General features: G+C 41.2%; 1 protein-coding gene across 2 annotated transcripts in view; it reads left to right on the top strand.

Moving 5' to 3' along the window:
* Nucleotides 1–11393, top strand: part of LOC123520204 (angiotensin-converting enzyme-like) — a 37194-nt gene that overhangs the window by 7768 nt on the left and 18033 nt on the right. For both annotated transcript variants that reach the window (XM_045282265.1, XM_045282266.1), the window contains exon 2: nucleotides 7141–7278. In XM_045282265.1, coding sequence (XP_045138200.1) covers nucleotides 7141–7278 — 138 coding nt within the window. The remainder of the gene's footprint in view (nucleotides 1–7140; nucleotides 7279–11393) is intronic.

The raw sequence follows: 11393 nt of genomic DNA, 5'->3' as shown, positions 1-11393 counted from the left end.
CAGCCTACCTCGCGGCTAGTTTTTATTGGTGTCATTTTTTTCCCTACTCAAGGAAGTGCGCCATTTATCCATACCGGATGAAAGGAATTTATTACCTAGTCGATGTTCAAAAGGTGCGCACGCAAGAGTCACGTCCGCTGCTCCTGATCTGTCGGTGTCTTGCCTCGATCCGCCCACTTATCCACCCCGCCCATGTCCGCCCCCTGCCTCACTCCAGCCCCAACTTCCCACCCCGCTGCCTACATCCTCATTTTCTTAAAGTTCGTCTAAACTGATTCGGTTTTAATTGATGTCTCATTTTATCCCAGGATCAATTATGTATCGCAATAAGTATGTGTCGTTGAGTCAGTGGTGGTGGTGGTGGTGTGTGTGTGTGTGTGTGTGTGTGTGTGTGTGTGTGTGTGTGTGTGTGTGTGTGTGTGTGTGTGTGTGTAGTAATCTCCCTATTGCGAAACCAAGGTCAGTCATGACAACAACAATAAAAAAAACAAGCCAGCAACATGTAAAGTTTTCCCATCGACATGATCAGCACATATTCTCTCTCTCTCTCTCTCTCTCTCTCTCTCTCTCTCTCTCTCTCTCTCTCTCTCTGCGCTACTGATTGAGTTTTTGTTTCAACGATTTCTACTTCGAGTTCCTGTTGTGATTGTTTCAAGTGAGTGGTCGGCACGTTAGTTAAAACCGCACCATGAAAACTACAATTTCTAAGATACGACCATAAGGAAAACTGGTGGTGATAGTACTAGTGGTGGTGGTGGTGGTGGTAGTGACAGTGGTGGTGGTCGTAGTAAAGCTGCTATACGGTATGTAGTGACGAAAGAGACAAGAAAGAGAATGATACAAAAAAAAAATAAAAAAACACCCACCACCACCACATACATCAAACACGCGACCTCAGACACGATGACACGACGCCTCACAATCTTGGGTGTAGCTTAGTATTGTCCCGAACCCCTTGCTTCACATCACCCCACCCACTTCCCCACCCTCACCACGCCGCATGCTGTTCCCCTCACCCACCCACCCACCCACCCACGAGACACCCACAGGCGACGCCACAAAAACCTGAACCTACCTGACGGGGAAGAGGAAAACACATGTACTGCGACATTTACCATAACACACAGTGGCAGGATGTGAGTTCTCCTGGAGACGAGATGTTTAGATAAAAGATAATTCATTTTCTCCAATATCATTATTTTCATCTTAATTTTCGTTGTCATTTAGTCGTTACGTTGTTTAGATAAATGATAATTGATTTTCTCCAATATCATTATTTTCATGTTAATTTTCGTTGTCATTCAGTCCTTATTAGTTGTTCGTGTCGATGTTTTTTTCTTTATTTATTTATTTATTTTTTTTTTTTTTTGCGTCTTAATATACTTTGCTCTTGCGTGTTCTTAATACCATCGTCTTAAATCTACTTTTTTTTTCTCTCTCTCTCTGGTTGTAAATATCAGACAATAATTATCTGCCATGATTTTATGAGTTGGCTTTGTATCGCATACGAGAGATTGTTAAGGAGAGTAACAAAAACAACCTCGGCACGTACAGAATCCGTGCATCAAGCTGAATCCTCACTGCATTGCCAGGCGTCCATCAACTTCCCTGAATTCGTGAAGACACAGATAGATAAGCAAGTGCGTCATATCAGCCTGTATGTACTGCAGATCACTATATTTGTTCACCACCATCACAGTCACTTTACATTCTTATACTGCAATGTTTATTTCAAAGTAAGTTCTGAACACGACAGAGAGAGAGAGAGAGAGAGAGAGAGAGAGAGAGAGAGAGAGAGAGAGAGAGAGAGAGAGAGAGAGAGAGAGAGAGAGAGAGAGAGAGAGAGAGAGAGAGAGAGAGAGAGAGAGAGAAAGAAAGAAAGAAAGAAAGAAAGAAAGAGAGAGAGAGAGAGAGAGAGAGAGAGAGAGAGAGAGAGAGAGAGAGAGAGAGAGAGAGAGAGAGAGAGAGAGAGAGAGAGAGAGAGACCTATCCAACGTGATTTTTTCTCATGATCATAATCGTCCATGGCATTTTATCCTCGTGTATCGGGGAAGTCCCGTTCATTATCCTCCCCTCCCCCATTCCTCCTTAATCACGTGAGAAACATGACAACAAATGGTGAGACAAGCAAGCAAATACACAAACAAGTATAGAAAACAACGTCTCAAGGATGAGTATGGCGAAAGATACTTACAAACTGGTGATTAATGAACAAGAAGTACATGAGCACGTGCAATATTGAACGAGTGGTAAATATAATGTACAAAACAACGATATAAAGACAAATAAATATGAGAATGTCACGTACAGAAAAAACACGAGCAACACTTCTCCTAACCTTTCGCGTTTTGTAAGTCATGCACTGTCTCCGGTTTGTTTAAATGTTTGTTGGTCTTACTGGAGCGAGGCAGATTAGCTCAAGAATGCGTGATTGTTTTAGTTCCTCGCCGGAGGTGGACTGTGAGCAAGACCGACCTTCGTTTCCTTCCTCACAAAGATAGACCGTCACTTTCCTTCCTCACAAAGATAGACCTTCCCTCTCCTTTCTCACAAATATAGACCTTCCCTCTCCTTCCTCACAAAGATAGACCTTCCCTTTCCTTCCTCACAAAGATGGACCTTCCCTCTCATTCCTTATAAAGATAGACCTTCCCTCTCATTCCTTACAAAAGATAGACCTTCCCTCTCCCTCCTCACAAAGATAAGCCTTCCCTCTCCTTCCTCATAAAGATAGACCTTCCCTCTCACTTCTACAATTTCCCACACAACCTAAAACAAGTCCCTATTTTGTCCCTTAATTCTACAAAATAAATTTTCCTCATTACATTTCTTCTCCATATTCTCCTTTCCTACTCAGCCTCACACCCCCAGACATTTCTTTCTCTTGTCTGTTATTTTTTCTAAATTAAATCTTCCTGGTTACATTTCCTCATATACTACTCGTTATTCGGTGTGTGTTGCGTCTAATACAGGCAGATGAGAGGAGTATTACGAAAGGGGGAATTATTGTAATAAGGAGCAGACCTTTTAACCTTATATTCCCTTATAAAGATCTGACAAGGCTCCTCTTTAGCTTCTTATTCTTAATGTAAGCAGGTGAAAGGTCTAAGTAGTAAGAGAAACAGGCAATTATCATAATAAATGGTCACCGCCTTCCTTCCTCAAGATCCTGGAACCATATCCTCACACGTTTTCGTAAGTAGACTATTTTTTGCAACAGGCTGGAGTGGAAGACATTGCGGTTTTTTAAGAATGTTTTCGTGACTCTAGCGATCGTTAAACAAGGATTATGTGAAGTCAATGGGAAAAATATTCATGAGAACCCTACTGATCTCTGTGGCCTTGGCAGACAATCCTCATGGGCCAACAGTGTTTTAAAATAATACAGTCCCCAGTCACCAAATATAAAGTGGCCGGGTAGTTCTTCGTTGCTTTAGCCCTAAATCACAGAATCGACCCCTAGCTCACGGCACTTTCTCGGTGGAAGAGACAGCATTCCCTTGAAAATAAAAGCTCATGAGTGGCATATTTCAGCTTCCTAATGTATATCCGCTGCGAAGATTCCTTATGTCTTAACCACTACCACCACCTCCACGTTTAAGCCTAATGCGAGTAAGAAAACACGTTACAGAAATAGGAATACCTGTTCTATTGTACGTACACCTGTGCCCTTCCCACTTCACCTGTCTTCTTCATTTCACGCTCCTCCAGTTGTCCTGAACAAAGCCTCCCTCCCATCACCTCTCCTCCCACATGGAATCTCCTTCACACTTGCTCCTGTCAGTTCAACGTCAGAGAAAAGACGAGGTGGGATCTGCGCCGCCCATTATATTACATCACTTGTTCCTTCCTCACATTAATTTTGTTCACTTTTTCTCTGATTTCTTCTCAGTGGCGTCATTAGAAGGCTTGACGAAGGCAGCTGCCACTAATGAGTTTAATAAAGCAGGGAAAACATCCAATTAAAAAGAGAAGGTAAAAGTTTTGGAGCTAAAATACGTGAATATCGTTTTCTTATTGGTGCATGAGCTTCCCTGCGGATTTAGGGAGGGTAGAAGTGAAAACCTGGTAAGATTACGCCCTCATGATGATAAGCTCACCGTCCCCTATCTGTGAGGGACGGTGAAGGTATCCCAGTCACAAAGGTGGAATAGACGGTGTGGAAATATATCTTATTTTATTATAAATAGAATGTGACATACTGCTTTCTTCATCTTCGTCCCTTTCCCTTCCACCTACACACTGTAACACACACACACACACACACACACACACACACACACACACACACACACACACGCCGCCCACCTCCCCTTCCCTTCGCTCAGAATTGTATACACGTATGGACAACCGCGTCGTGTCCACCTCCATCGGGTTTCTTAGTTGCCTAGCACGGGGAGCTCCGCGGTCACTTTTCTTGGTGTAGTGGTTAAACACCGACTCTCGCTAAGTTAGGTGTTTAACAGAACATTCCAAAATACGATGTCGATACTCTTTCTTCCTAGGAACAGTAGGACTCAACCACCACACCACTACCACGTCCTCCAGTGACCTCCCTCCATGCCGCACATATTCATTCGGTCCCTCTTCCTCTCACTCCTCTCTTTCCCGCTTCCACATCACTCTCCATATAGATGTTTACGAAAAAAGATATTCATTCTTTTCCATGCTACCTTGTTCCAGTCAAAGGCAGCACCACCCGCGGGTATCCAGGAAATGCCTTGTAAAGGAGAAAGGCTGGAGATTTGGGAATCTATTTTTGTGTTTGTCTTCAAAATAAGCTTTGATGCATTGCACTTTTCCTCTGTTTGGTCTCTTACAAGAATCCCTGGAGTGATAAAGACTTGTGTGTTATGCATATGTTGGGAAGTGAGGCTGATAAGAAAGTGAAGGTGTCTTTTACCAAGGTCAATGTTACGTGAGAGTTATCTGATGACATAAATAAAATGATATGGAATAAGGTCTGCTGGTGACGCCATTGTGTAACACCTGCTCGGCTAGGAGAAGGCTGAGGAAAGGAGATTGTGTTTTATACAAATGAGAATTGATACAAGAACGTACGTATGGCTCGCTAAGTACAGACTTACCATTAATAGGCCATGGTCTCCATGACGAGTATGGTTCAGTTGGAATTTTATATCGTTGACGAGCCTACTCGAGCAATAATGGTGATTTAGTTCCGAACGTCTACATGATCCCTTCCCACACACTATCCACTGAAACGCCACACTTGCCGCTGATCGTCTGACGAGGCCGCGTGTATGGGAATTGTAAGATGAGGGTAAGGCGGAGACGAGACCGTAGAGCGTGACTGAACCTTCAGGCGATTATAACCTTAGATTTCTAGAGAAGCCAGTGAGTGATGGTGAGGGAGCTGGAGGAAAGGAATACTGATGAGATGTGGCTATGTGCATGGATGTGGGAAACAAAGCGAGGCGACAGATATGGTCAACCAACACTTGGACAGTAATTAGCGCCCAGCTGGTCCACGACTCGCCTGCCCTCGTTCCTCTCCACCTCCACAACTAGCCCCTTCCCTGTCCTGACAGACCAACACGATACACGTCTAAAAGCTTTTAAATCGAGCGTGAGATGCGTTTTTTCTTTTTGTGACCGACTACATTAACTGGATGGTGCGCGCCTGTGTGTCGGGTGGTGGACAGACGTGTATGTATGCATGAATGAACAAGGCCAAAGAAGCTCTTAAATATACTTCAGGAAAAGTTTTTTTCAGCGTTGCATTCTGTAGAAAATTAAAGCAACGAACAGCCTTGGATCCTAGGACTTGACTTCTTTTAAAAGGGAAGTTTCAAGACATTTGTCCCAGACATTTGGCTAATTTTATTTTAATCTTTAAGGGAACTGACATTGCAAGTGGGTCTTTTTTAAATCTTTTGTTGCCCGTGGCCAGCTTTCCTTCTTGCGTATAAAAAAAAAAAATCACGCCTGTCTTAAACGAAGCAGCAAACATGATCTTTAAAAGGATGATAAAAAATTAAAATAGATTAAAGATAGAAAAAAGTTCATTCGGATCATAAATGCAGATTTACTACACCGCGTTGGAACTTCGCGGTGTCCTAAGCTTCATTTCATCTTAGGACTCGTGACAACCCACACCCGGAGAGTACAGTACGGTAACGGAGTGGTTGGTTCGCACACTTTGGTCCTTTCTTATACTGCACAAAACGAAGTTGGAATTACACACACCGAAAGAAGAAGGAAAAGAAAGAAAAACCATGTAAGCAAACAGAGAGAAACATGACCTCCAAGTGATATTTTCCCTAACACTCGTTAACCATCACTTCTGCCTAACTATTCAGGACCACAAACGAGCAAGCCTTATGAATAACAAATTGGGCTCTTAAGTTATCGCTCTGAATATTCATCTCCAAAAAAAAATACTTGCTCTCACCTTCACTGCGCCATTACTGTCTTGAGCAACACTTCAATTATCTATTTTGCATCTCCGGCATATGATTTATTTATTTATTCATTTGTTTATGTTGTATTAGAATGCATATCAGAATCTGTCTCCATCCTTGCGGCGTCTCTTTTTTTCCTCCTCCTCCTCTTCTTCTCCTTTATCATGATACTCCTTCACCATCCCTTCTAATCTAAATTCATCTTACTCACTACTACATTTTTACACATCCTATGTATGATTCCACTCCATTACTCCTCCATCTTCTATAACCCACATCTATATTAACCGCTCCTCCGCTCAACACCGAATAATCTCCTAGCACTGAAATGGCCCCACTCCTCCACCTCTTCCCGTCTCAAATGATTAACACGTCACATCCCTCCAGATCACCTCCTAAAAAATCATCCAGTTATAAACACCTTCCCCACATCCCGGTATTTATTCCAACACCCTCTTCCCACATCAATCCTCCACTTCCTCATCCTTCCACCACATCATTACTTCCACCAAGCCACAGCCACACCCCGTACTTCATTCCCCACAGCATCGTTTTACCTCTTTAACTGCATTCCTAATACGCATCACGATCTTCAAATAGCCACAACGGTTCCATTCCAACTCATTCCATTCCCATAAAGTTCCATAGAATGCCGTAATGCAATCCTACTTCGCTAATGTAACGCTCCTTTTCTCTCTCTCTCTCCTTCTCCTACCAGGGCACGAATACCAATGAGAACGAGGCTGTCAGTTTCCTGCGGCAGTATGACGTGGAGGCGAGTGTCATGTGCAACCGGTTCATGGAGGCTTCGTGGGATTTCAACACCAACGTTACTGACTTCAACAGGCGCAAAATGGTAAGAGGATGATTTTATTTTATTTCTATTTTGGCGCGTCGTGTGTTACCAAAGGAGAGGCTAAAGGTCAACTAATAAATCGCAGAGAAAGTGTAAAAGGAAAAGAAGGAAAGATAAAAAAAAAAAAAAGTTCACCAAAGATGTCTCAATGAAATAATGTTAAAAAAAAATATTGGAAACTACGAGAAGTGTCTTGAATGTGTGTGTGTGTGTGTGTGTGTGTGTGTGTGTGTGTGTGTGTGTGTGTGTGTGTGTGTGTGTGTGTGTGTGTGTGTGTGTGTGTGTGTGTGTGTTTCACTCTTTAGGCTATCATTAGCTTTTTACTATGTGAGTATATAGCAAACAAATTCTCCTATTCGAGATATAATTCCATTTCGTCTCTTTTTCTTGTTTTATTTAACCTATTTCTTCAACCTTTTCTTTTCCCCACACTGGCTTATTTACATATTTATTTACATATCAATTACTTCTTTCATAACTCCTGCATGGTACTAGTGTTGCCTTCTTTAACAGCCACGCAGCGAGTAAGAACAAGTATAGTAGTAGTTATGATGGTGGTGTAGAAAATAGATGCTTGATTCGGTTGTGGTGTTAGTAATGATAATCGTGGTAACAATTATAGTGATGGGAATTAGTGGTGGTGATGATATGATGGTAATGGTAGTGGTGGTGCTTGAGATAACAGTTGTGAAGTGGTGGTTGCTGTGGTGGTAGTGATAACAGTGATGTCTGTGGTGATGCTGCAGATGGTGGCAGTGGTGGTGATGAAAAAAAAACCCTGTAAATTGGCAAGGCGGCAGTAAGACAGTATTATATCCACTTAACAACAGTGAGTCTCAATTCCCTCGGTCACACACACACACACACACACACACACACACACACACACACAGCTGACCACGCCACCACGAAAGGCAACCTATACTGATCTTCTCATCTAAAGTTATTACCAGCCAAGAACTTGCTACACTAAACCATCAACCCGCAAACCTGACAGAAAAAAGACGGACAAAGAAACAGACAAGGAAGAATAAAATATAATAAGACAAAAAGAAAAAAAAAACGAAACATCTGAATTTCTCAACATCCCTGCATGGTATCCTCACGAACATGACTGAACGTTTTGGAGTTTTCGAATCACTTCCAAGAATTTCCTCATATTGATAGACAGAAGAACTTATATAAAAACAAGTGATAGATAAAGAAAAGACAGCGTGATGTGCTTGAGGGGAAACGCAAGGAAGGACGAATTCATACATAGGTCAAGAAGGAACATTTTGAGAAAGAATGAAGTGAAGAGGCTGAGGAAGAATGTTTGGAAGACTAGAAGGATGAAATGGATGGATGGAGGCATGGACGAGTGAAAAAGGCTGTGGAATCCTAATGGTTCTTTTTGTTGCTGATGATGATCATTATAGGGATGTATGAGTAAGATACGGAAAAAAAGGAAGAGACTAATAGTGGATCGAACTAAACAAACTCTCTCTCTCTCTCTCTCTCTCTCTCTCTCTCTCTCTCTCTCTGGCGACGGAGAAAGTCCTCGTAACAATCACAGCCGCGCCAACAGTTATGTCGAAGGCCGCCAGCTGTAATGAAGGAAATAACTGGCCAATCAAGTCGCTAATAATCTCATTAAGTAATTATCACTCAAGAGTCAGATGAATATAAGTACTTAAATCAACACGTATATAAATAAATACGTGTAATAACAACGACGATTCATAACGAGGACTCTCAACGAGGACTCTCTCTCTCTCTCTCTCTCTCTCTCTCTCTCTCTCTCTCTCTCTCTCTCTCTCTCATCCTCCTTTTCCTCATATTTCTTCTCGTCCTCTAAGTTCTCCTCCTCCTACTTCTCTTTCACTTCTACCTCCTCCTCTTCCATCTTCTTCTCCTCCTAGATATAAATTAATAAATATACAACAAGAAGAGCCAGCCCCAAGGGTCTTCCCCATTCTGAACACAGCAATCTTCTAGTGACGTGGAGATGCTCCCGTGCAGCTGCTCAAGGCCACACTGCAGACGCACTCTCCTCGCCTGCCTCGCTTTACACACCATTATCTCCTGCATTACCTCTCCCACACACTTACTGCCTCACTGACCTAATTCTGTCGCCCAGTATCATAAGCTGTGACTGTAATGGTAAAGTTAGCATCAATAGTGGTGCTGACTTTCATTATTCTTATTGTTTCTTCTTTTCTTCTTCAGTTGTAATGTCCTGTAACGGGTTGGTTCTTCCACTGTGGCTGTTCTCATAGGCCACAGTGGTGATGTGCTAGGTATTCACGAGTGCTTCTTCTGTTGATAATGTGGAAATATTGTTAATTTGTCACTATAACCTTGAAAACGTACTAAAAACTCGTGTAACTTCAACTATTGCCTCCTGAAACTAAAGGAGGCGCCGTGCAGAAGTATATCAGAATATTCTCTTAATTTCTCTTGTCTGTTCAGAGTTTATCGAATGTAGACTTAGTAAATTGAAGGAATTAAGATTTAGCTTTTAGAAGAAGGCTAATCTACTTCCATTTTCAGATCCGTTTTCTGAAGCACTTTGTTCTCTCATTAGGATTGTTTTCAAAGACCACAGAGATGATTAGTTAAGAGTTCTCGTGGGTGTTTTCTTCTGTTGCAGACTAATTACCACAGTGACTATTAGTGGAGTTCTGTCGAATGTTTTCCCTTGCGATCGCGCAGAATAATTGTTAAACTATCAAAAGAATCATTACAGCATCCTTGAAAACCCCCAATAACTTCACTGCAGCCAACAGGTAATAGAGAGAGGCTCGAATGCTCGACAACCGAGGCCTCAGTTTCGTGCAGTGGTAGGTCAGTGTCTAGAGAGAGTTGGGTAGTTAAGAAATGTGGGAGGAGTAAGTTAATGTATTAAATAAAGTAAAATGTTGCTTAATAGTGTGTCTGCTTACAACAGTCTCTTCATTTGATGCGTTAATACTCTACTTGAAACTTTTCCTTGATCATAAAAATTTTTTTTCATGTTCTTTATTATGTTGTCATTATATTTATTATTCTATGTAGGATTTTGTATTCATATAGACCACAAACTATAATAGAATATGTTTAATCCGAGCCGCAAAATATCATATAATTTTCTTCATCCATACCGCAAAAATTATAGTATTATCCAGCTCGCAAAAATATGATATATATATATATATATATATATATATATATATATATATATATATATATATATATATATATATATATATATATATATATATATATATATATATATATATATATATATATATATATATATATATATATATATATATATATATATATATATTGGTTTGCCTATAGCATAGAGCATACTACATAATTTGTTCATATAGACATTAAAAACTGTTCAACAATCATATTTATCAAGACCACAAAATGCAATCCAATTATTCTATCCAAACTGCAAAATCCATACGATTATCAAGTATAGCCCATGCGTAGGTTTGAACGTTAATCCATCCGTTTTGTTTTACCCAGGCAGCAAAACACAACTCAAGTTCATTCAGTCCGTTGCGTCTTGGTTTGTGTTATTCAATCCCTGTTGATGTGGTCCTCTCAGCAGCCCTATATAGGCGCCGCCCCTCACTTCCCCTCCCGCGGGCCGATGCTATCACCGCCACATTGTCTCTCCCTCGCACGCAGCCCCGCCCACAAGAAAAACCCAAGAAATGGAGGAAATTGCGTAATAAATATATACATGTGGGTCGGAGATGCGGTACTTTCACTGTTTTACGATGCTTCCCGCCACCACTCACAGAAGGAAAACAATAAGTAGAGGAACACATTACCTCGCTCCCATGCCAATATGTAATGCAATAAGAAGTGTGTTACTAATGAGACACGCAACGACGCACTTCAAACAAAGCTGCGTAATACCAAACTTGTATCCTTTTTTTATTCACAGTGATACGTAATGCACTTAGAGCAGTCTCACCTAACCAATAATAGCAAAGAAATGGTGATGTTTATTTTCCAAGAGATGCTAATTACTTATGCGACTTATTTATTTTACACACGAACAAACAATGGTGGATGTTATGAAAGACCAAGTGAATAAATGGAAATATGAATAGTTATTTTATCTTTAAATC

This window comes from Portunus trituberculatus, chromosome 46 (assembly GCF_017591435.1).
Source record: "Portunus trituberculatus isolate SZX2019 chromosome 46, ASM1759143v1, whole genome shotgun sequence".
NCBI classification, from domain to species: Eukaryota; Metazoa; Arthropoda; class Malacostraca; order Decapoda; family Portunidae; genus Portunus; species Portunus trituberculatus.
Note: the sequence above shows the minus strand (reverse complement) of the source record. Positions and strands in the feature narration are given on the sequence as shown.